Here is a 24,087-nt window from a genome sequence, read left to right on the forward strand (position 1 = left end):
AACTAACACAAGTGACCAGGGCAAATCAAACTCTGCTAGCCAGGCCTGAGAAAAGATTGATGTATTTTTTTTTTTTTTCTTTTTGAGTTCCAACCCCAAAAATATTCCAGGAAAAGATGGGGGAGGCTGGGCTGGTTCTTCTTCAATGGGCTTTTGCTGCCAAGGACAGTGGACTTGACCCACATCCAGGCTACCCCCAGACCGTTTCTCCCCTGCTTTACTCAGGGGCGAGACAGTAGGGGTGGTGGGGGCAGCTGGGAGGGAGGGGCCAGGGCAGTGATGCTTTGGGATAGGAAGTTGAGCCGGGGGAAGGGGAAGGAGCTGCCCATGTGCAGTTACCATTGCTCAGTGACAGAGCCTCAAAGCTTGGCCAGGGCTGAAGGTACCACACGGGTGTGGGTGAGGCAGGCTAAGCGGGATGGCTGCAGCCAAGGAGCCGGGGGAGGGCAGGGCTCAGGGCTGGCCCTCTCCCCTCTAACTGATGATCTGCCGAGGTCGTCCGTAGCCTGTCATGCCGGCCTGGGAGGCCCCTCTGTTGCTGCCCATCTGAAGGCCAATGACATGCTTTCCCTCCTGCAGCTGGCTCTCTGTGAATTCTCTCTTATGCTCCTGCGCTTTCCTAGAAGAGGAGGAACCAGGATAAAGACTTGCTAGAACTGTGTGTTTTCCACCCATGTTCTGATCCCTCTGTTACGTCCTAGCCCAATCTCATTGCCTTCCTGTTTCACTTTTTTTCCCTAATCTAGCTTGCCTCCTAGGCTAGGGAGACTGAGCACAGGAGGGTGGAAAGGAAGGGGTCAAGGAGTATTAAGGACCCGTTATTCCCCGACCGCAGACCTTCATTTCATCCCTTCCCGGCTTTCTGCTTCCCCTAATCCTTCCCGAAAACCCATTAGCACAAGCCACCTCCCACCCCATGCAGAGGGAGACCCAAGCTCTCTAAGGGCCACATACTTCATAAACCAATTGGGATCTCCACGGTAGTGCCCATCATTCTTGGTCACTGCCAAGCTGCCCAAAGCCATCAGGGTCCTCTGCACTGCTGCCATGTCTTTGCCTGTGAGAAGAAAGGGGAGAGGAGACGAACATCAGGAATGTGTAAACAAGGTTCCAAGCCAGGGCCAGCCTCCGTCTCTCACAGAAAAATGGCCAAACCAGAGGCAAGAGTTGTCCCCAAATCAAGGGAGGCCTCTCAGTGGGCCCTGTGAGCGTTGCATGTTATTCTCAGCATATCCCATCCCTGCTGTGCACCGGCGGGCACACCCCTAATTGTGGCATATTCTGGTCGTTCCCTCTCCCTGCCCAGCACCCTGTCCTCCTGCCCTCCTCCTCCCCAAGTCCCTTCCTCCTCTCTACCTTCAAAGAGGTCAACAGTCTGGAACATGTCAGTCTTGGTGACCCCATAGTCCTCAGCTGCCTTCAGGAACTGGGCCACCTGCTCCATCTGCTTGAAGACCATGGAGGGTGGGTTCTCAGGCACCTTCACTGGCTTGGAGCCATCAGGGTACAGGCTATTCACCAGCTTGCTCAGAATCTGCCAGGCATAGGGTATAGGATGCAGCTTCGCGCTCAGCCCAGGGCTTGGCCCGGGACTCACAGGGTGGTACACCCCAGCCCCTCATCCCAGGGTGCCACTCACCACGCCATTCTTCAGCCAGACCTGGAAGCCCAGGCGCCCACGGTCTGGGCGGCCCACATCTGGACCACACTGCACTATAATCCACTCCACCAGCCGCTCCTCCAGCTCCTCGTCGTATTTCTTCTCAATTTTGGACTGCACTTCGCGGCTCATGCCATAGGAAGGACCCTTGTTGGCCATGTCTGGGGAGAGCTAAAGCAGGCCAGGGTGAATGAGGGAGGGGCAGAGGGGCAGAGGATCAGGGAGCAGCTCTGCTTTCACCCCTGCCAGGCAGCCTTCTAGCTCTGTGCAGGGTACCCAGCCATCCTAGACACTTGCCACAGCACTGCCCATCCAGGCCAAGCTCAGCCCCTAGTCCAGACACCTCTCTGAACTGGAACACCAGGAAACAGGATACCAGATCTTTGGAGGTCTAGAGCAGGGGTCAGTAAACTATTTTTGTAAAGGACAAGACAGAACATATTGTAGGCTTTGTAGGCCATATGGTCTCTGCTGTTGCAGTGTGAAAGCAGCCATAGACAATATGTAACAAATGAACATGGCTCTGTTCCAATAAAACTTTATTTACAAAAGCAGACAGCAGGCTAGATTTGGCCCATGAGCTGTAGTTTGGCAACCCTTGGTCTAGAACATTCTTTGCCAAGACCAGTCACAGAGCCACTGGAGAGATCTTCCAGAAGCCACATTGCCCCCATAGCCAGCCAGTGCGTTTGTCCAGCTTTGGGTGTGGGGGTTTACTGCCTCTGCCTCATGGAACCATTACTTCCCACTCTCACCCGGAAGCTGGCCCTGGCCTGGAAGTTGGAACTTCAGAACTCCAGCTCTTTGCCAGGTCAGCTCAGCTTCCAGTCTGCAGCTGAAGATAATAAAACCTGCCACTCCAGGCAAGGGCTAGGAAGCCACCAAAGCCCAAAAGCTCTTGGCAAAGAAGCTGCATATCCTCAGAGGAACCAGATGAGACACCTGGTCTACCCATCGACTTCCTCCTCATGCCCTTAGGCTCTCGCAACTGGAGGAGTCTGAGCAACCAAGAAGTCAGAGCTCCCCAGGGATGTTCCAGAGCCAAGAGTCTGCCTGCCAGGGAATGAGAAGCCCAGCCCCATCCAGTAACTACCACCCCGAGGGCCTGGGCCTGGCACTGCTCAGGAGTCCCACTCATGGAGAGGGGTGGCAGCAGGAGCAGGCCAGGCATGTAGGTCCCTGGGCTGATGGGGGTGGCTGGGAACAGGAACCTGACGTGACCACTGATGTCACCCTAGGGTGCTGTGCCTTCTCTCCAGTGTTTGTCTGAAGAGACTTCCAAAAGAAGTACCAAAGGAAGCTGAACCATCCCTTGGCCTCAGAGAGGTCAGAGGTCAGGAGATGCGCACTGGTCTGAGGACGGAGGCAGGGGCATGCACCCCTGGCTCCCTCTCTGGTGAGACCCCACCCCACCGGCATCCCACTCTGTGGGAAGCAGAGCGAACACCATCACATCCCACAGGTCCCAGGCCAGGTGCTCAGCCTGATGCCCTGCCCTTCCTTTCCCAGGGCCGACAGCCTTTCTGTGCTCGAGTCCCTGTCTGGGAAGTGGGGGTTATGTTATCAATCTCAGAGGGCTGTGAACATGGGACGGTGTCTGTGAACGCCCCTATATACTGCCCAGCCCTTAGCAGAGCTCCTTGAAATGTCAGTTCTTTGCTGCCCAGAGCCAGGCTCCTGGTAATGACCAGGGAGAGAGCCTGCCCTTAACCAAGGAGTGAAAAACGGACCTCGAAATGTCAGTTCTCTGTTGCCTGCTCCAGCCTCCACCCCTTCTCACAATCATTCCCTGAGCGCACAACAATGTTCACATGGACTCATTGAAATCCCCACCTTTGGGCATTCTCTCCTCCCTGCGTCTGTTTCCTTACGTGCAAAGTGGGGATGGGACCACCTCTGAGAACCCAGTTCTCTGAGCACTGGGGATGAGGTGGGCTCCTGGCCCAGCCATCCCTCTCCCTGCCAGTGATGCCAGAGACCCCAAAGGCAGAGTGCTCTGTTCTGCTGTTCAGCTACAAACAGCCAATCCCTCCCTTCACCCTGTGTGTCCCACCCCTGCTCCCCAACCGCCCAAGGACTCCTGCACAAAGAACTGTGGTCCAAACCCCCAGGTCAGTTGGGACCAGGTGATTTTGGTAGCCCTGCATCCTGGCTTCCATCCTCCCCAGCCTCTGTCTCAGCCTTCGCACCACCATCCCAGACAGGCACCCACCTTCTGTCTCAGGCCCTGCCTCTACTGCCACTCCACCTGCCCTCATGCCTGCCTTCCCCGCCTGCACCCTTGCTGGGCTCTTGAGGAACAGGATGGAAGGAGAATGTGTCCCCTACCCCCAGCTTCCAGTCTCGGAGGGTCAGAACAGACAGAACAGGTCAAAGCGTTAAGGCTGAGGGTGACAGGTACAGAATGCTGTAGCCCCCGGATCTAGAAACAAGACTTGGATTTCAGTCAGAGGAAGGATGAAGTACACACCACCCCCACTCCCGCCCAGTACTACCATCCTTCCCCTTCTTCCTCCTGGGTCAGAGTCTAAAAGTGGAGAATCCCCAGAAATCCCTTAGAGTCCTCTGATGAAGCCTCCCCAGTCCCGCCTTCGAGCTACTAGAGAGGGAGAGAGGAGGATGACTCTGGGGCCGCCCACCCAGGGGCGTCTCAAGACACTCCCAAGACAGCATGGATGGGCTTGGATCCTCCAGTCCTGTGGCGTCTGCCAGGGCCCCTCCCCAGCTGCCCAGTGGGTGAAGGTGGGCAGTGGAGAAAGAACAAAGTCCAGGGGCAAACAGGCAGGTGGTACCCCCTACCAGCAGAAGCCTAGAAACACGAGTGGAACCAGGGGTCCCTGCAGGGCTGATGTACCCCTTCTCACTTCCCAAATAGGAGTGAACACATCTGAACCTCTGAGAGGAAAGGAGGGTGGCTCCTCTCTACTCCATGAACAAACAGGAGTGGCCTGACTACATAAACGCGTGCCATCCTCACTGCTACCTTTGGAATAGTAAACTCGAAGGGGAACCACCCTTTGGGAAAAACCAAAGGTCCCAGGCCTGCCCCGCCCATCACTCCAAAGCTAGTCCTTGGCAGTACCGCCCCCACCTATCTGCTACCGTGGAGAGGACTCCCATTCTCAGACAGTGGAAGGGGCTGTGTGTCGGCAGGACAGGCCGCCCCAAACTGTGGGATACAAGAGTTCTGTGGCCCTTCACGTTGTCGCAGGGCTATCCCTGCTGTTCAGGCCTTAGGGACCCTCCAGTGTGACACTGCGCTCCAACACAGGTGCATTCGCACACTCCTCACCTCTTTGGAGGTCCTCCTAGAGGGGCGACAGACAGCAGAGCCCTTGCCTAACGGCGCGGCGCCTGCAGCCTTGCGCACACCCTGTGGATGCAGCTGGCTGAGATGGGGAGCCTCCCTCTGACCCCGGTGGTTGCCACCATCAACTCCTCTGCACCAGCCAAGTCATCCTGGGCATTTCAATGAGCCCGGGGCTGCCCGGTCTGAGAGAGATCCGGGACGCTAGCGATCCAGCCCACCCCGCCTGGAGCTTGGGCCTCCATGCCGACAGAGCGGGTGAGTTTCCCCAGCCAGGGAGCTGGCGCCTGCGACCTCAGGAGAGCCTGCCTGAAATGCACCCACTGCGCCTGTCCAGCTCCAGCCCGACTTCCCTCCAAGCCCCAGCAAATGCACTCACAGGGCTTCCTCGGGGCTCGCAGGAAGGAATGAAGACCTGTGCCTGGGCTTGGACAGACAGGACGGGGCGCTGGCTGGGTGAGGGGTTTAAAGGGCTGCCGCCGTGGTGATGTCAGCCTCCGCCGCTGGCTCGCCCCTTGGCCCCCTCCCTGCTAGAGGAAGCCAGCTCCGCTCCCCACCCCCGGCTCCCCCAGTGACTCCACACAGGCTCCATATTTGGGGAAAGACACCAAGTTGGAGCAGTCTGCCGGGGCTGCCGAGACATTCTCTGCGTGCTTTAGAGATGGAGCGGGCCGGGGGCGGGGCGCGCTGCCGGCGGGGAGCCGGCCCGGGAAAAGCCTTTTATGGACAGGACCCTGCCCGGACTTAGGGCTGCTCCTACTTCACTGTTTCCTGCCCCCGAGTTTGAGAGGAGGGGGAGTTCAACAGAGTCTGCCTGGAGAACGGGGCAAGGGGCTAGGGAGCCTGGGATCCCAGGGGTGTGTGAGGACAAACCAGGCACCCTCTCCTGGGGCTTTTAGCTGTGATGGGACATGGGATCCAACCTTTCCTGAGGACCTACTCCACACCAGCCCTTTGCAGTGTTCTCATTGAATACTCGCAACTACACTGTGAGGGTGTAATTACATCCCCATTTTACAGATGAGGAAACAGGCTCCGAGTGTGTCTTCCCCAAGGCCACATGGTGAATGGTGAGTGGCAGGTCCTGTGTACCTCTGCTGACCCCCGTGGGTGCTGGAGAGGTGGTCAGACCCACCCTTTCAATTGTACCAGCCTGCTCAGGTTGAGGAGAGCTTTGAGTTCAGATAGGTCTTGAGTTACATGCTTTAGCTGGGGGCTGGGATTTGAAGGTTCCGCAGAAGTGGAGGCCAAACCCAGCCCCCATCTAGTGGGCAGTGTCAATAAGAGGGTCTCTCAGGCCTGGCAGAGCCTGAGACGCTAACACGGGGTAGGAGATTCAGGAGGCTGGTTATCATCCCTTCCTCCCTTTAGGAACAGTCCTTACCACCCTGGAAAACAGACCAGCCTCTGTCACCCTATGGAGACAGCCCATTCACATCGTGCTTGTACCTGGCCTCAGGGATCTTGGGGAGAGATGGGGGTTTAAAAAGGTGAGACTAGCCAGGCGTGGTGGGGGAATGCCTGTAATCCCAGCTACTCAGGAGGCTGAGGCAGGAGAATCGCTTGAACCTGGGAAGTGGAGGTTGCAGTGAGCCGAGATCACGCCACTTCTCTCCAGCCTGGGCGACAAAGCAAGACTCATCTCCAAAAAAAAAAAATGATGAGACTAACAGTGGGGTCCCTGGGCGGCCTGCTGTGGCACTCCCATGCAAGGACACCTGGTAGCCTGGTAAAGAGGACCTAACACTCTCTGCTACACACACACTACCACACCCCGCACCACCCCAAGCCAAGCAAGGCTGTAGGAGGCAGCTGCCAGGCCTGGCAGAGGAGGAGCCTGTCTCCGCAGTTCTGCCCACTTCGGCCGGCAGCTCCAAAGCCCCAGGGAGGCACAGCCATAGCACCTCCCAGTGGTGCCTTCGGGGAAGAGTAGGAAGAGGAGCTGGGCCCAGCGACAAGAAAGCCTACTCCTCCATCCCTGACCCTGCAGACCTCTGGTTGTGTCCTGAATTTACCCGATTCCTTGGCCCCCACATCATGTCCCCCTTAGCCAACTGAAGTCTAAATGAATCTTTCAGGGAATTTCAAAATTCCCTCTTCTTGGAGCCTGCCCACCTTCCCTCACCCTCCTGCCTCGGCCCGCATGCTCAGCCAATTATAAACCCCCCAACAGGGAGCACTGCCTGGGACTGTGGCCTGGTGAGCTGGGGGGCACTCAGGTCAGAGGTGAATCGAGCCTCGGTCTGGTGGGTGGGGGGGGGGCACGTGGGCAGAGACTGCTGTTGCTGGGCAGGTAAGGAGCGATGTCTGCAGTGGGATGGCATGGGCAAGACTTTTCCAGTAACCGGCCTCTGCCCAGCTCAGTGTCCCTGGTAAATGTTTACTGAATGAATGCTGTGGCTGGAGGGATGGGAAAAATGGGAGAATCAATGATCTGCAATTCCCAGTGGGGCCCGGGCTTGAAGAAAGGGGAAATGGAGGGCCCCGCCTCTCCCCTCATCCTCAACAGCTCTACCCAGAGAGGGAGTGCAAACAAGGGACCCAAGAACTGAGTATGGTTGTTTATTGAATGCAAACTCATTCATAGAAAACAGAAATACAACCACAGCATGGAGACATAAAACAGTTCTGAGAAAAGACCCAGGCCCGCCTCCTCACCCAGCCCGAGCAGAGCTATAGAAACAAGTTTGGGAGAGTACAACATGTTCCCATCTCCAAGGCGGAGGCCCCACCTGAGCTCCCCCCATCCTTGGCATCTGGAATGGACCAGGTGGGACAGAGGGCATCCAAGGACCAGGGTGGCCAAGGTGCCCAGAGCTGGGGCGACTCAGTGTAAACTCCAAGGTTTCATAGGTATGTGTGTGCATGACTAATACAGAGCTTGGCTGAAGACTGGCCAGAAACTCAGAAGTCAGCCCTGGGTCCTACAGCAAGGCTAGGACTGGGCACGCAGAGGAAAACAGCACATCCCTTCCCGAAGCCCCTTTCTAAGGTAGGCACTGAGGCGCCCACGGCTGTGGAGGAGGCAGGATGGGGTGAACTCTGTTTCATCCCTCCTTTGCCCCTGGACATTCTTGGGCAGTGTCAATGGCACTGAAAGGCCCCCAGCTGGGGCTTGGCAGGACTAAGGGCCTGGAAAGAAAGGGAAGGGGTGAGTTGCTTCTCCCTCCAGCCCTGGTGCTGGCATCCGTCTGGGGCTGACGGGACAAAGAGGTGACCTCTGAATTCAGCCTCTTGGATCAGAAGGCGGTTCTCAAATTGGGCCGACCGCATTACGAAAGAGCCAGCCTGAGCACAGGTCAGAGAAAAGAGGGTACTCACTGCCCCGGGCCCCTTGCAGGCCTTAGCACCAAAAGTCTGGCACCAGCTGGCCAACACCCAAAATCTCATACCCCATCCATCCTGGCTGACAGGAATGGGCAGTGATGGCAGCCAGGGACAGCCCCTAAGAGAACTGGGGCCCTGATACAGGACAGAGATTCAGGCCCAGACCAGGCCCTGCAACAGGAGTCTGGGAGGAAAAAGGGGCCTTAGGTCCCAAGCTGGAGCGTTGTGGGGAGCAGGACGGGCAAAATGCAAGGCATGAAGTGGGCGGGGTGTCCCTTCCATCCTTCCTCTTGCAGAGGGACAAATGGAGAGCCAAAAGACGGGGGCCCGTGGAAGGCCCCAACACTGAGAAGAAAGCAGCAATTTGGCCAATGTCTCAGGTTCCAGGGGAGCAGGCCTCCTCCTTGGCAGAAGGCAGCTGCAAGGCTCCATGCCAACCCCACGACGGTCGCAGGCCAAGCCTAGGCAAGACCTGGCTATCCTGCTGCCATCCAGTGCTGGGCAGCAGTGCTGGGACTCATTCTCACAGCACAATGGAGTGCCCGGTCTGTGCCACACAGGAGCTCAGGGCCCCTTGAGGTGAAGCGAAGGGCCCGGCTCCTGCTAGAAGACGTAGATCTTGTCCCGCCGCACGGTGTCCAGGTCATCATCCAGCGTCAGCAACACCTGAGGGGGTGAGCGCCAGATCAGCCACAGAGAAGGAGGCAGCTGCCACCTCCACACCACCCACCCGGCTCGGCCGGGAGACCCACGTACCAGGAAGGACCCAAACATGGCAATGGAGGAGAGGAAGTGCCAGATGTCGTGGTCGTCGAAGAAGTCGAGGAGGATGCAGTCCCGGTTGTGCTCCCTCGACTCCGCAGGGGTTTTCTTGGGGAGCAACAAGAAAAAACTGCCAAATGACCCTGCTCTGGCAGGGCCAGGCCAGACCCATCTGCCATCTTGCTCCTAGGGTACCCTCTCTCCAGCCCCAGGCAGGACAGCAGCAATTCTGACCTGTCCCTCCTCCTTGTCCCCACCCCCTCCTGATCTAAGAAATGGCCTTGGGCCATCGGGTGCTGTGGCTCAGGCCTGTGATCCCAGCTCTTAGGGAGGCAGAGGCAGGATAGCTTGAGCCCAGGAGTTGAGACCTGCCTGGGCAATGGAGCAAGACGCCGTTCTCCACAAAAAGGAAAAAAACAAAAAGACAAAAAAAAAATAAGCGCAACTCCCCTCAAATAAATGGCCTTTGGTTACAAACTTCTCCCTAAGTTAGCTGGCTTCTCTTCCCTTTTCCTTCACTCTTACCCTCCTTCTTTCTGATTCTCTTCCCTTGACCTAAAAGCACAGGGTTGCGACAGCCTTGAAGGCCATCTCACTCCCTTCCCGGCCGTGGACTCCGCCCCTGCTCTAGTCTCTTTGCAAGCTCACTGTTTTCCCAAAGCACTACTGTCAGGTCACAACCCTGCTCCGGGACAGCAGCCATAACTTGTAGCACTCAAGGTCCTCCCTGCTCTACCCATAAGCTCTAACCCATAAACTCATCCAGGCTCCGTCTGTCTGTGCTACATGCTGAGGCCACGCACATAACGAAGACCTGCCCTGCCCTCAGGGAGCTCACAGTCAGCTCGGCTCCCAAATGAGTGTATTCACTGACCTCCAAATCTGCCCCTGTATCATTACTAAGGTGAGAGCAAGTCTGGGCCCTGGGGCTCTTCCCCATCACCCAAGGCTTTTATAGCCCAGGAAGCTTTCCTGGACTCCTAACTCAGAGAGACCCTCAGTCCTCTCCTCCTGCCTCGGCTTGCCTGTGCCCCGTGCCCTTCCTTTTATGCATCACATTGTAAACAGCACTAACAGTCCTTCTGGCCTCTTCAGCTAGCTTGTCTCTCAGAGACCCTGTCAGACTTAGTTTCCCAGAATTAACGCCTGACATGTGATAGGTGCCCTATGAGGCAGAGAAGAGAGCCTAGCCTCTCGGGCTTTAAGCGCCAACTGCGACACTCCCTGGCTATGTGCCCTGGGAAAGTCACTTGGCCTCTCTGAGCCTCAGCTGGCTTATAAGTAACATGGAGCTGTCTCCAGGCTGGAATGCTAGGAGGATTAACTGGGAAAGCAGCTATGAAAGTGCTGGCCTAGCTGGGCGCGGTGGCTCAAGCCTGTAATCCCAGCACTTTGGGAGGCCGAGGTGGGTGGATCACGAGGTCAAGAGATCGAGACCATCCTGGTCAACATGGTGAAACCCCATCTCTACTAAAATTACAAAAAATTAGCTGGGCATGGTGGCGTGTGCCTGTAATCCCAGCTACTCAGGAGGCTGAGGCAGGAGAATTGCCTGAACCCAGGAGGCAGAGGTTGCGGTGAGCCGAGATCGCGCCATTGCACTCCAGCCTGGGTAAGAAGAGCGAAACTCCATCTCAAAAAAAAAAAAAAAAAAAAAAAAAAAAAAAAAAAGAAAGTGCTGGCCTATGGTAGCTGTTCCCAAATGATGTTCGTTTAAAATTTTTTTTTTAGACAGGGTCTGTTGTCCAGGCTATAATATAGTGGTGAGATCTCAGCTCACTGCAGCCTGGAACTTCTGCACAGGTTACCTTCCTGCCTCAGCTTCCAGGGAAGCTAGGACTACTGGTGCATGCCACAACGCCGGGCTAATTTTTGTATTTTATTTATTTATTTTTTTTGTAGAGAAGGGCTCTTGCTATATTGCCCAGGCTAGTCTTGAATGCCTCAAGCGATCCTCCTGCCTCAGGTTCCCAAAGTGCTGGGATTACAGGTATTAACCACCACGCCCAGCCCCATTTTAAAACAATGTTTAAAAAGAGGACTGGCCACTTGTCGGTTCACGAGGAGCCCGTGAGGGAGTACTCACCTGCCAGGTGCTGAGTCCCTGGAAGAAGAAGAAGAGTGCGAAGCCCCAGACCACGGAGGTGCAGACAATGCAGAGCAGAGGGATGAGCTTGATCCTCTCCCCGCTCCGGAGCTGGGAGCGGCCAGGCAGGGCAGCAGTGTGAGGGCTCACCCCACTCACCCAGCCGTCCCACCTGGCCTTTCCCAGATTTCCTTTCCTTGTGGCCTCCCAGGCCTTCGGGACTGCTCCTTGGATTCATACCACTCCACACTACCACAGAGCTTAAGCTGCCTCCGCCCCACTGCGCCTCCATGCATCCAAAACCCTGTGTTGGGATGGTGCACTAGCCCGGAGGCACTGATGGGGCTCCAATCAGAGTGTATGGCAGGATGGTTCTTGGGGAAGCACCTGATCCTGAGAGGCTCACACCCTACCTCTCCTGAGCCCCTTCTGCACAGATATCCATCCACGGCAATGGATAGGGGCCCTTACAACTGCAGCCTGAAATACCACCCATTTCAAGGGCCCCTGGAAGGGGCTCAAGTAAATGGCCTTTGGGCTGGAGTTGGCTCCCAGGGACCCATGCAAGAGGCTTTAGCCTCTCCCCTCTGCAACCAGCAAAGACAGGACAGAAAACTTCTCACTGACCCTCTCTGCTGCCAGGCCCACCTCCCTCCCCAGAAAGCAGAGCAGCTGACAGAGGGGGTCCAGCTAGCCCCTCCCACCTTCATGATGATGTAGAAGGCGAAGTAAAGGAGCAGGTTGCAGATGCCAATGGCCAACAAGTACGAGGCGAAATCATTGGGGCGCATGATGAGCCCGTAGGCAGCCCTGGCAAGAGGGAATAAGGGCGGTGAAGCAGGAAGGCCAAGGGCAAGGAAATGCTCTTCCTGCCCTGCCCTGCCATATTTTATTAAGATATTGGGCTGCATTCAGAGGCTCACAGAAGATTCTAGACACCCAGATGCCAAGAGAGAGAAGAGAGGCCAAGACCTGTCTTCTTAAACCCCATGTCTTATGCCCAACATTTGGAAGTTGTCCTCAGCCCCTGAGGCAGCCAGAGGCTGGCCAAGTCCCCAGCTCTTCACCCAGCCAGGCCACCACCTCCAACCGGACTCACAGTGACCAGTTGATGACGTTGCCCATGACCAGCAGCACCATGCGGTCCTGGAGAGAAGCAGGGACACAGGGGCTAAGGGCAGGGGCAGGGAGGGAGGTGGAAGAAGGCCCAGCCAGCTGGTTCCCACCCCCACCAGCCCTGCCACAGCCCCCCATCCTCAGCCCAGCTCCTCTCCCCCATCAGAGGGAAGAAAGGTGTGGAGAATGGGGCAGGGGAGCCAGGCAGGTACCACATAGAGTGGCCCACTGCACTGCCGGATGCAGTCTGTGTAGAGCACGTGGAGGATGCGACGGAAGATCCCCGAGTCTGCAAAGAGAAGGGAGTGGCACTGACAAGGCCCAGGTCTGATCTAATTCCCCACCCAGTGACTCCTCCAGGGCCCCCAAGAAGACAGAAGCTGAGCATCTCCATGTGTCCAAGTTCCCGAGGCGCCCCAGGCCCCTCCCCCAGGCCCTGCCTGGAGCGTGCCCTCACCCAGTTTCCAGCGGCCCATGTAATAGAGCTGCGTGCTGAGGAGCAGCGTGGCAATGATGTGGATGATGGAGAATATGATCCAGAACGCCGTGTTCCCTTTGCCAAAGACCTGTTGGGAGGCCACCCAGGGCAGCAATGAGGGCGCAGAGGGAAGTAGCTCGTACAGCACACCCTTCTTGGGGCTCGCTGCTCAGCCAGGCTGGGATTCTGAGAGGGGGCCCAGGAAGGCATCTCAGGGCAGGAGCAAGAATCTCTCCTGCAGGAGGCGGCGGAGGGTATCCACCATGCATGTGAACACGCGTGCACCCTTCCTATCATACAGGCTGAGCAGAGCAGGTCAGACCCTCACCACGCCCAACACAGAGAAGAAGATGACGATGGCCAGACAGGCGTAGGCACTGTAGGCACTGGCGTTGATGTCCGGGTGCCGCTTCTGGTAGAGCTTCAGCATGCAGAGTCCAGCGATCATGTACATGAATGATGTGTCTAGGGTGAGGAGCACGGAAGTGAGCTGCAGAAATGGCCACCAAGCCCCAGCAGAGAACTCCTGGCCCCAACAATCGCAGAGGAAGGGAAGGCCCTGGTGCCTTGCCATGGCCACGGAGCGAGTGGGTGGCAGGGTGGCATTTGAATTCCAGTTCTGTAGTTGTCCCTGCCACACCACACTGCCACCCCACTGACCATCACCCAGAGTCTGACATCTCTTGAAGACAGGGACAACTTGGTCTGAGTGTCTTAGTCTGTGAGTACCCTGAGGTCAGGGATCCCTTTTTTTTTTTTTTTTTTTTTTTTTTGAGATGGAGTCTCACTCTGTCACCTAGGCTGGAGTGCAGAGGCGTGATCTCGGCTCACTGCAACCTCTGCCTCCTGGGCTCAACCAGTTCTCTTGCCTCAGCTTCCCGAGTAGCTGGGATTACAGACGTGCACTACCACACCAAGCTAATTTTTGCATTTTTAGTGCAGATGGGGTTTCACCATGTTGGCCAGGCTGGTCTTAAAACTACTGACCTCAGGTGATCCCCCCGCCTCAGCCTCCCAAAGTGCTGGGATTACAGGCATGAGCCCCGTGCCTGGCACAGGGACCCTTTCTTAATTATCCTGTTTTCTTCAGTGCTGCACACGCCTTTACACAGGAAGGGCTTGACAGACGAATGAAGTAGCATCTAGGTGCCCACTTCCCATAGACTAGAATGTGTGCACACTCAGGCACACCAGCCTTGGAGTTTCCTACAGGGCTAACTTGAGGATCTCTGTGGGTGACTTGGGGATGGTGAAGGACTCAGGCAGGTCTCTGCTGCAGGTTGAGCCAGAAAAGGAGGCCCCACTCACCAAACTGGAAATTGGTATAGTTGGGGCACACGTGATAGCAAGCACTGAGCAGCCCCTCCATCATCAGGGCTGTGCCCATGGCGTAGAACAGCCCAAAGTGTTTGGGGATCCCACATTCCTGTTGGGGAGAGAGAGAAGGGAAGGGAGGGAGGAATTGAGGTAGGAAGGGAAGAAGGGACCCAAAAGAGGGACCCTGAGAGGAGTGGAAGAGGAAAAGGGGTGGGGTGTGTGTCCAATGTGTGTGTGCAGGGGTGGGCTGGCCTAGGCAGGCTAGGCAAGGAAGGGCCAGCCAGGGTGGGGTGGGCTGGGCTGGATAGGGTGGGCCAGACAGGGCTGGGGAGGGGAGGGCTGCGGAGGGCAGGGCCAAGCCTGCCAGAAAGGGCCTCCTAGAGCCAAGGCCTGGGGCCTGCACCGGGGCGGAGCTGAGGTCACAGGCAGGCAGGTGCTCCCTCACCAGGGCGTAGAGGTCGTTGCGCAGCAAGGCCCGGTTGTGGTTGATCTCCCGCTGCAGGATGATGAGCAGGAAGAGCAGCCCCAGCAGGATGTACCCCAGGTTGCTGAGGATGTTGTTGAAGGCGCTAGAAGGGGCAGCACAAGGCGGACTGCTTGGACCTCACACCCAGGCCTCTTCCCCAGCCCAGGCAAGCATTGCAAAGCCCAGCTCCTGCCCCGGTTCACCCTTGGCCTGGAAAGGGACCTCCCCACATGACCCCCACCTGAGGTTGCCCAGTGGGTGGGCGCAGAGGAAGTTGTAGTAGCAGATGTCCTGATTCCCTGTAACATTCACCACCTGTAGCAGGAGCCGAGGCAGGGAGCAGGCTTGTTGTCACACCCCTCAGCCGATGCCCCGACACCCGGGCCCCTTTGGCTAAAAAGAGCAAGCGCCACCATAGCTAGCAGGTGTGAACACACAGCACTCCAGGCATGTGCTCCTTCTGAGAACACAGATGCCAAGCAGCACAGTCACCACCCCCCCTCATTAGGTGTGGCTGAAAACCCTGAGGCATGACCGTGATGGAAGTTCTCACCCCATGGGACAGAGAAAAGGGAAGGGAAACTGACACTTACAAAGTACCAGGGCTTTTGTTTTCTAATCCCCACAACAACCCAGGGAGGGACTATCTTTAGTTCGGGCCACTCCCATTTTGCAGATGAAGAAACTGACACTGGGGTGGGGACAGCTAACTGATTTGCCACGAGTCACTTAGCTGGGAAGGCAGAGCTGGGATCTGAACCCAGGTCCTGTGACCTAAGACCAGAGCCCCAGGCTGGGAGGCTCTGCACTTTGGGGCAGTGTCCCAGGCTGTGGCAAAGGTGAGCCTGCCCTGCCCTCTCACCGTCTGGTAGGTGATCACCAGCTGAACCACGGGAAGGGCATAGAAGACGGCAATGGTGGCGATGTTCCTGCGGAGCAGGAGGGCGGCAGTGAGGCGGGTAGCACCCAGGCTGCCACGCACCCACAAAGAGCAGAGCCCCAGCCGCTCGGCCCGCTCACCAGAAGTAGATCTGGTACTTTTTCCGCAGAACACGCTTGTCCTTCCGTGCCAGGTCAGCCACATAGAGGTATTGCTGGGGAGAAGCTGCAATCAGTCCCACTTACTGCTGCTCAGGAGAAGTCCCCTCCCCCAGATTAGAGGTGGACAAGAGGGGCCTCCCTCAGACAGGGCTGAATTTAGGTGGGCAGGGTTCAAGGCCATCCCACTGCTGCAGCCGCTTAGACCAGAAGGGTTTGGACAATCAGGCCGGAAGGGTTTGGAGGTTAAGTTTCCCTGGCATCTGCCCTGCCCAGCTGAGCCCCTTCCTTCTGCTTCCCTAAATGCCACGTCAGTGGGAACATGCTGGGGCTGGAACACAGAACGTCCCTTTCGGGAAATGCCTGACCAGGCCAGACCCATGGGTCAGACCTTGGTGCGAATGACGTTCTTGTCTGAGTCGATGTCGGTCAGTGTGTCGTAGTCGTCCTCCTCCACAGAGCTCATGGAGTCCACCCGTGGCCGAGTACCCACAGGTTCAAAGGAGCGGCCTGGGAAGAGGGGGACGGAGGGGTTGCACTGGTGGCCACAAAACCCATAGTGGCCCTCGCCCATCTGAGGCAATTATAAAAATTATTAGGCATTAGGGAAGAGGCAAATTGAGGGCTGGGGCTCAGAGTTGGGGTGGAGGTGGGCTCAGAAGCTGGGAGGAGACCTCAGGTGCCCCTAAGTCCTGGGGGAGGAAGGTAGACTCTAGAAGAGGCCAGCAAACAGGGGCCATTCTAGCTGTGCTCTGCTCCTGGCACCCCTCACGGGCTAGGGCTTCCCAGGCCAGGACACTGAGCAGACCCCAGGCCCCAGACCCAAGCAGCAGGATTGAACTCCGCGAGTCATGTTGATCAGCGGTGCCTGGTCCTGTGAGTTCTGAGAAGACACTGCCTTGGCTGCCACTGGGTTAAAGACCCAGTGGGCCTGGGGTGCAGAAAGGGCATCTCTCCTTTATCGAGAGGCCAGAATGTGATCCCCATGCCTGTGAGCCCTCCCCTGGCAGGCCAGGGAGTGAGGGCACTGTCAAGGCAGATGGTAAACTAGAATGTCCGGTCTCAGGGGAGCTGAGGCACCACCCAGCCAAAGGAGCCTGTGCCCTGCTGCTATCTCAGAAGACACAAGAGCGGGCAATTACTGGAATTACATGGGGAAGCCATGCACATAGAATCTTTCTGGCCCCAGAGCTGGCAGTCAACCAGAGCCAGCAGGCACTGATTGGCAAAGCAGCCCTCCCCACATCTACCCATGGCAATGTACAGCTGCCGCATCTGGCCAGAGGGGAGGCGCCGCTTGAACTGGTCATGCCCTTCAAAGGAAAAGGAAAGTTACCAGAGAACTGGGGCCAAGGAGGAGGGGATGAGGGAAGAGAGGGGTTAGGAAAAGAGCAGGCCCTTCCTGGGTTCCAGCACCTGGCAGAAGAGGCAACCGCCCACCATGATGTTTTACCTAGCCAGTGCCAGCCTGCACCACACAGCCCCTCCCAGCCTGGCCCACTCACCCTGGTAACCATAAGAGAGGTCCCCGGTGCCAGTGCTGTCAACGAGACCATCAGTGGATCCAGAACCACTCTCTGCAAGGAACGATCAGTGGTAAGGCAGGAAGGAGAGGCCGCAGGGAAAGGGGCTCTGAGCATCTGCAGAAGGTGTGGGGGCTGAAGGAGGTGGCTCCCACTTTATCGCCTCAGAGGTAGTGGCCTAAGGAGACCAGGTTGTACCCCAGCAAGCCTGGCCCTGGCTGTGACACATACCAAAGGAGCCATAGTTGTAACCCTCATAAGGGGAGCTGCCAGGAAAAGAATCCGCCAGGACTCGAGGGTGACCTGCAAAGAGAAGTCAAGGTCCGTTGGCACTGGACGAAGAGAGAGGCCTAGAGCCAGGGAGAACAAAGGACGATCCAGAGAAGACAGCCACAGGGAGGCCATGCCAGCGGCCAAGAAGCAGCCCCTACCCAGGCAAACACGCCCCACTGCCACCCCTACCACCCACCTCAGCCCCTGCCTGCCTCTCCCATGGAAATGGCGCCACCCTTTGTCTTCCCTCAAGAGACAGGACGTTCAAGAACCGGCACATCTAAGGTCCCAGCAGCAGGGACAGCATGTGGCCCGCCCACCTGCCCTCCGGACAGCCCTGCGCTCCACCTCCCTCCCACTCTAGACTCCAGCTCCTCTGCCCACAGCACCTGGAGCTTACCAAGGAGAGAAGCTAAGAGAGAAGGTCCCACGCAGAAGGAAAGAAAGAGAGGGAAGGGTGGAAGAGAGAGAGAAGGAAAGGTTAATCCCAGAGACCATGGGCCACACTGCCCAAGGCCGACAGGCAGCACCGCTAGACGTGGAATAAACCAAGCGACAGCCTCAGCCTGAGATGGGCCTGTTAGGACTGCATGGACATCATAGTTCAGCCTCACTCCCATCTGTGTGTTACCCCAGTCTGAACATCCAGAAGCTCCCACCCCTTCCTCCTCCAAACCCTAGGGAACCATCCACCACTGCCCCCCAAAACACAAAGCGCATTGTGCTCGCCCCACCCAGGCCCCCTGGAGGTACCGCTTTCTGGGCAGGCTCGGTCAATGGCCACCAGCAGGGTCTTCTTCTTCTGCCTGCATGGACAGAACCCACAGGCCACCCAGATGGGACAGGACAAGGATCCCTCTGTGCGGGGCTGGCTTTCCTTCTACCTCTCCACCCCATTCTCATCCCTATGACCCTGTCCTCCACCCTTGGTCCCAGGGTTCCTCACAGGCTGGGGAGCAATATGGGGTCTTCCTGCTTGGGAAGAAGGTTGAGGGGAGGGGATGGTTTCTAGAGAGACGTACGGGCCACAGACTCTAACAGCCCACCAACATCTGCTGCGGATGGTGCAGATTACCCTAGGCGGCTCAGATCCTGCCAGGTGATCTCCCCCACGCACCTGCCCAACCCACCCAGATCACGGACGGGCCCAGCAGTTCTACTTTACCTCCAGTTCTCCCAGCAGGCCAGGAGGACGGTCAGCAGGTAAAAGGAGAGAAATATGCCCAGGCAAAAGAGCATCCCACTGACGTAAGCCTCAGCTTCCAGGAGAAAACAGGAAGGTGACAAGTCAAAATCTTCCACCACCTCCCGTCATGGCATCCAAAGGCCCTTGTGTCCTTCTCTGCCTAGCCCAACCTCTCACCCCTCTCCCCTAGAATCTAAGGCTCTGCCCAGCCAGTATGAACAACTGGCAGTTCCTCTAATATGCCAAACTCTGACATACTCCTAGTTTTGCTCATGTTGCGCCCTGCGCTAGAACTTTCTCTTCTACTTCTTTTTTTTTTTTTCTTTTTTGAGATGGGGTCTTACTCTGTTACCCATGCTGGAGTGCAGTGGCACGATTATAACTCACTGCAGCCTTGAACTCTTGGGCTCCATCCTCCCACCTCAGCCTCCTGAGTAGCTGGGACTACAGATGTGTGCCACCACGCCTGGCTCATTTTTAAATTTTTTTTTTTAGAGGTGGGATCTTGCTAGGTTGCTCAGGCTAGTCTTGAGTTCCTGGCTTCAAACAATTCCCCTGCCTCAGCCTTCCAAAGTGCTGGGATTAGAGGCATAAGCCACCACGCCTGGCCTCTCAAAAACTCCACCTTGACTTCACCCTCCGACCACAGCTCAGGGACTGTCCTTTAGGAAGCCTTCTCTGTCCTACATTTCCACAGTGACCTGTCCTTTGCTCACCACAGCTCTTAACTGCCTCCTGTCCCTCTAGACAGGACCCCAACCCTCCAAGGACTGCTGCCCAAGCACACCACCTGGCATACAGGAGGTGCTCAATAAATATTTGCTGAATAAGTAATTCATATAAGTGAGGCATCCTCTGGCCAGGCACAGTGGCTCACGCCTGTAATCCCAGCACTTTGGGAGGCTGAGGCAGGCAGATCATCTGAGGTCAAGAGTTCGAGACCAGCCTGGCCAACATGGTGAAATCCCATCTCTACTAAAAATACAAAAATTATCTGGGCGTGGTGGAGGGTGCCTGTAATCCCAGCTACTCGGGAGAATCACTTGAATCCAGGAAGTAGAGATTGCAGTGAGTCAAGATCTTGCCACTACACTCCAGCCTGGGCAACAGAGCAAGACTCCATCTCAAAAAAAAAAGAGAGAGGCACTTTCTTTCCTCTCTTATCACAGTCCCATAGGGCTCCATTTAATCATATAGTAAATATTTATTGAGCACTGAGTAGGGGCCCGGTACTGGTACTTTCCTGCTAATTTTGTGCTAGCCCTCATAACTTAGTGAGATTAATTGGACAAATTTTACTCCCTCTGTTATAGAGACAGGAAAACTGAGACTCAATCAGGTTACACTGCTGATAAGTGTCAGACAGTGAACTGGACCTCAGTTTTTTTCACCTTTAATCATGAACTCTTTGTTCCACAATACACTGGCACTCACCTCCCTGCCCTTCCCATCTAGAAGCCTGCTGAGAACACTCTCCCTTCCTACCCACCAGCACATCTGCATCCTCCTCACCCGCTTCGGGGCAAACCCTGCATCCCAGGTCTGAAAGGAGTAGCCAGAGAGGCTTGTCCATCCCCACTCAGCCACCCACACTCACATGTGACTGCTTGAGATACAAGCACTGACAGGGTTTTCTGGCGGTGCCCTTGATCAACCGGTTCATCTGGAAATAAAATGTCAAAGTGGCAAAGTGGCTGCTTGGAGCTTGGCTAGAGTCAGTGGGACCAGACCTTAGAGAGACTGGAGGCAAAAGCCCATGTCCTGTGAGGTCCACCAATCAGCCATGCAGGCTCTTCTTGCTCCCAGAAAGCAACCAAGCCCGCCCCATCCCTAGCCAGGCCCAGGGCACAAAATGTACCTTCCACAAAGGGGTAGAAAGGCAAGGAGCCCCCACAGGCTTGGTCTTCGGTCTTCACCACCACCACCACATAAAAGCTGTTGCTGGGGAAGTCTTTGCGCTGCAGGATGATGATATTTACCATCACCATCCCCATCACCACCACCACCACCACCACCATCATCATCATCATCATCATTCTTTTCTGAATACTTATTCTGGTGCCAGACATTATGTTAAAACTCTTTTTTTTTCTTTTTTTTTGAGATGGAGTTTCACTCTCGTTACCCAGGCTGGAGTGCAGTGGCGCGATCTCGGCTCACCGCAACCTCCGCCTTCTGGGTTCAAGCAATTCTGCTGCCTCAGCCTCCTGAGTAGCTGGGACTACAGGCGCATGCCACCATGCCCAGCTAATTTTTGTATTTTTAGTAGAGACGGGGTTTCACCACGTTGACCAGGATGGTCTTGATCTCTTGACCTCATGATCCACCTGCCTCGGCCTCCCAAAGTGCTGGGATTACAGGCGTGAGCCACCACGCCCTGCCATGCTAAAACTCTTTATAGGCATTATTTTACTCAATCCTCACAAAGATTCTTTTTTTTCCTCTTTGAGACAGAGTTTCACTCTTTTTGCCCAGGCTGGAGTGCAATGTTGTGATCTCCGCACACTGCAACCTCTGCCTCCCAGGTTCAAGTGATTCTCCTGCCCCAGCCTCCCGAGTAGCTGAGATTACAGGCGTGTGCCGCCATGCTCAGCTAATTTTTGTCTTTTTAGTAGAGATGGGGTTTCACCATGTTGGCCAGGCTGACTTTGAAGTCCTGACCTCAGGTGATCTGCCCGCCTCAGCCTCCCTGTGTGCCGGGATTACAGGCATGAGCCACTGCACCCAGCCCTCTTATTGTTACAATGAATGAAGTAGGCATGACAGCCAAAAGTGGGTACTCTACTCTTTCCCATCCCCAAAAGCAACTGGCATTATGGTTCAACTCTTATAAATCAGAGGACTCAAAGTCACAGGAACTGGAAGGCCAAAGACTCAGTCTTGTGTAAGTTAGGAATGGGCGGAGGAAAAGGAGCTCGAGTTTGGAAAGTCACACAGCTCATCACCCAGCCCCACCTCCCCCATGGTCATGTGCATTTCCTACCTGCACGGTGATGGCTGCCTTCTTGGTCATTGTCTGGTACATGCCGATGAAGGCTACGTTGTTGTCCAGATCATAGACAGGGCACTGCAGAGGGGTGGGAGAGGCAGATGGATGGGAACCTGGCCTGCCCCTCTTTTTAGCAGCCCTGCTGCCTGCTGGGGAAGAGCAAAAGGGCAGGCAACTCACCAGCACATCCTGGATAGAGATGACCGAGCAGGGGAAGGCCTTGTTGGAGGTCACCTTGACAATCACTGAGTCCACACCTTCAGGGAACTCATACTTGAAGTACTGAGGGTGCAGGAAGGAGGGGAGAGCCCCATCTCATGAGGATGCTCTCTTGGCCCCTCTAGAAGGGAATAGTCCCCTATAAGCAAGGACCCAGAATCCCCTGAGGGGTGGGCAGTGGAGACTCTCTGGAGATAGGCCTTGACTGTAGCATCCCCCTTCTCTGTATACCATTCCCTTCAACCTCAGCAGGGGACTCGGGAATGCCTGAGAGGCAACGAGATCCCCTGTCTCTGCACTGTCCCATGCTGTCTGTCCCCCACCATGTCAGGGCCAGAGCCCCTGTTTCCAGAGAGCCCTCCATGGAGAATCAAGCCAATTCAAAAGTCCAAGCAAAGACTGCTGACCACTCCTATTCTCATATTCAAGCTCCCCCATTTCTCCTCTCGAGCAGTCAACAGGGAGATGTTACCTGGGGCTGGGCTGCTGTGGTGTTGAAGCTGAACTGCTCCCCGGTCCTGCAGGGCAGAGAAGAGCCCCCCTACAGTCACTCCCAGAGCCTGGGGAAGAACCAGCCCTCATGGTCCCCATGCTCTACCCCACAGACCTGAGCACAAAATCGTCCATGCGGCTGACCCGGAGCTGGTACGTGGTGTTGACCAGGGATAGGGTGGACACATCCACGTAGAAGAACTGAATCTCAGACTCATTCTTGGTGGGGGGCTGACACAGGGTTCGTTCCACTTTTTGGTAGAGGTACTTGCGCTGAAACCTGTGGCCCAAAGCAGAGAGACAGGACGTGAGCACTGTCCCAGCCGGCCTGCCCCTCCAGAAGAGCAAGGCCCCAGCATTCCCCCCACCCAGGCACTGGGGGCAGATCCTGGCCTGCCATAGCAACCAAACCACTCCCCGTTCTGAAAAAAATCAGATGCCCCATTCTCAACTCCATTGCTTCCCAATAAATGGCAGTCATAAAGAGACAGCAAGAGACTGGGGCATGAGACCACACAGCCAGGTTGCAAGAGTTCTCCCAATCTCAGTTCTGCCTGGGGTCTAGACTTCCCACACTAGCTGTGTCTATTTCAACTCAGGACTCACAGCTGGGGAAGAAACCAAAGAGAAGTCAGGGTGAAGCGGATTCTTCACAGCGGACGCCACCTCCCTGCGAGGTGCACAAGCTCCCAGCTGGCAGACTTGGCCCTGGTGCTGCTAACCAGCCTCCCAGCCCAGGGAAAGGGGAGGAGAAATGGGGGGCTCCTGGTTAAGGTTCCAGGCAAGGACTGGCCTAAGCCTAGGCCGCCCCCCTTCCCTGACGCCCAGATCCTACTCACATCCCTCGCAGGATTAGGGGCACCTGGAAGGACACCACAGCCTCCTTCTGGCGGACCACAAACAGCAAAGGCGCCCCCTTCTGCTTGTTCAGGACGTTCACGGACACACGCACGCCCTCTGTCTGCAGAATGACATGGAAACGCCTCTCAAGCCTCTGCCACCATGGACACGTGGCTCCAGAGCTCCAGAAACTGTGAGCCCTGCCCTCCCTCATGCCTGCCACTTTGGTCTTTCTCCATCTTGGTCAGGCCAGTGAGTCATCTCTGTCCTGTCCTCTGCCATTACAACCCCCGGACTCCAGGAGGGACCTGTGCTGAGCGCAGCTCCTGGCCAGCAGACATGTGCAGGGCAGAAGGACCCAAGCAACCACAGGGTCTCACTCCCTGCCAGGAAACACAGTGGAGGCCTTGGAAGCCTCCAGGATACCCCATTCCTGTTCATGTGCATAGGATGCACAGGCCTGCACACATGAAGACACAGGCGAGCAAGAAGTGCCCCTCAACCTTCTTCCTTGTAAGCCAGGAAGCCAGCAGGAAGCTCTAATTTAACAACTAACCTGGGGCCAGAGCCCAGAAGGGATGAGAAGGGGAAGGTATTGAAGACCATGTTGTACCCTTAGCTCTCACCAAGGGACAGGGCTGTGGAGAAGTCACGTTACTTCTCTGAGCCTCAACTTCTCCCTCTATAAAATGACACTCAGTTGGGTGCGATGGCTCACCCTTGTAATCCCAGCACTCCGGGCGGCCAAGACAGGCGGATCACCTGAGGTCAGGAGTTTGAGACCAGCCTGGTCAACATGGTGAACCCCCATCTCTACTAAAAATACAAAAATTATCCAGGTGTGGTGGCAGGCGCCTGTAATCCCAACTACTTGGGAGACAAGGCACAAGAATCGCTTGAACCTGGGAGGCAGAAGTTGCCATGAGCTGAGATCACGCCACTGCACTCCAGCCTGGGTAAGAGAGTGAGATAGGTCTCAAAAAAATAAAAAATAAAATAAAAAGATAA

At 56.1% G+C, this 24,087-nt stretch overlaps 2 protein-coding genes across 8 annotated transcripts in view; both read right to left on the minus strand.

The window, feature by feature from the left end:
• Positions 1 to 43: 43 nt before the first annotated feature.
• TAGLN (transgelin) lies at positions 44 to 5,500 on the minus strand. Of its 2 annotated transcripts, XM_032285428.1 has the most exons (6): positions 5,347 to 5,441; positions 3,989 to 4,082; positions 1,640 to 1,831; positions 1,357 to 1,534; positions 955 to 1,057; positions 44 to 619 (listed from the first exon to the last, which is right to left on the minus strand). In XM_032285428.1, exons 3-6 carry the CDS (start codon positions 1,817 to 1,819, stop codon positions 475 to 477), a joined length of 606 nt encoding a protein of 201 aa, XP_032141319.1. In that variant the 5' UTR covers positions 1,820 to 1,831; positions 3,989 to 4,082; positions 5,347 to 5,441; the 3' UTR covers positions 44 to 474. The 2 variants fall into 2 exon arrangements, with proteins under 2 accessions (XP_032141319.1, XP_032141318.1); XM_032285427.1 differs by lacking the exon at positions 3,989 to 4,082 and having other exon boundaries at positions 5,347 to 5,500.
• Positions 5,501 to 7,513: 2,013 nt separating this feature from the next.
• Positions 7,514 to 24,087, minus strand: part of SIDT2 (SID1 transmembrane family member 2) — an 18,606-nt gene continuing 2,032 nt past the window's right edge. The window contains exons 2-28 of one of the 6 annotated variants that reach the window (XM_032285412.1): positions 23,079 to 23,200; positions 22,355 to 22,519; positions 22,220 to 22,265; positions 21,709 to 21,810; positions 21,523 to 21,606; positions 20,398 to 20,497; positions 20,137 to 20,202; positions 18,519 to 18,612; positions 18,107 to 18,159; positions 17,754 to 17,765; positions 17,312 to 17,383; positions 17,063 to 17,134; positions 16,808 to 16,870; positions 15,949 to 16,067; positions 15,540 to 15,613; positions 15,382 to 15,448; positions 14,761 to 14,834; positions 14,499 to 14,622; positions 14,045 to 14,162; positions 13,065 to 13,201; positions 12,716 to 12,824; positions 12,471 to 12,547; positions 12,242 to 12,288; positions 11,847 to 11,952; positions 11,143 to 11,253; positions 9,051 to 9,164; positions 7,514 to 8,960 (exon numbers count right to left, since the gene is read on the minus strand). In XM_032285412.1, the coding sequence (XP_032141303.1) occupies positions 8,898 to 8,960; positions 9,051 to 9,164; positions 11,143 to 11,253; positions 11,847 to 11,952; positions 12,242 to 12,288; positions 12,471 to 12,547; positions 12,716 to 12,824; positions 13,065 to 13,201; positions 14,045 to 14,162; positions 14,499 to 14,622; positions 14,761 to 14,834; positions 15,382 to 15,448; positions 15,540 to 15,613; positions 15,949 to 16,067; positions 16,808 to 16,870; positions 17,063 to 17,134; positions 17,312 to 17,383; positions 17,754 to 17,765; positions 18,107 to 18,159; positions 18,519 to 18,612; positions 20,137 to 20,202; positions 20,398 to 20,497; positions 21,523 to 21,606; positions 21,709 to 21,810; positions 22,220 to 22,265; positions 22,355 to 22,519; positions 23,079 to 23,200 (2,391 nt within the window). In that variant the 3' untranslated portion in view covers positions 7,514 to 8,897. Of the gene's footprint in view, positions 8,961 to 9,050; positions 9,165 to 11,142; positions 11,254 to 11,846; positions 11,953 to 12,241; positions 12,289 to 12,470; positions 12,548 to 12,715; positions 12,825 to 13,064; positions 13,202 to 14,044; positions 14,163 to 14,498; positions 14,623 to 14,760; positions 14,835 to 15,381; positions 15,449 to 15,539; positions 15,614 to 15,948; positions 16,068 to 16,807; positions 16,871 to 17,062; positions 17,135 to 17,311; positions 17,384 to 17,753; positions 17,766 to 18,106; positions 18,160 to 18,518; positions 18,613 to 20,136; positions 20,203 to 20,397; positions 20,498 to 21,522; positions 21,607 to 21,708; positions 21,811 to 22,219; positions 22,266 to 22,354; positions 22,520 to 23,078; positions 23,201 to 24,087 lie in introns of those variants that run through there. The other 5 variants (XM_032285413.1, XM_032285414.1, XM_032285416.1 and 2 more) reach the window with 5 other exon arrangements.

The sequence above is a fragment of the Sapajus apella genome, unplaced genomic scaffold, assembly GCF_009761245.1.
Source record: "Sapajus apella isolate SASKATOON/1434 unplaced genomic scaffold, GSC_monkey_1.0 scaffold16, whole genome shotgun sequence".
In the NCBI taxonomy this organism is placed as follows: domain Eukaryota; kingdom Metazoa; phylum Chordata; class Mammalia; order Primates; family Cebidae; genus Sapajus; species Sapajus apella.

What these genes read in the sequence shown, in the direction of transcription:
- TAGLN (XM_032285427.1), bottom strand. Translation starts at nt 1,819, where the DNA reads ATGGCCAACAAGGGTCCTTCCTATGGCATGAGCCGCGAAGTGCAGTCC. An exon ending in TCTGGCTGAAGAATGGCGTG is followed by an intron (nt 1,535 to 1,639) that starts GTGAGTGGCACC and finishes TATGCCTGGCAG; the next exon opens with ATTCTGAGCAAGCTGGTGAA. An exon ending in GACTGTTGACCTCTTTGAAG is followed by an intron (nt 1,058 to 1,356) that starts GTAGAGAGGAGG and finishes TTCTTCTCACAG; the next exon opens with GCAAAGACATGGCAGCAGTG.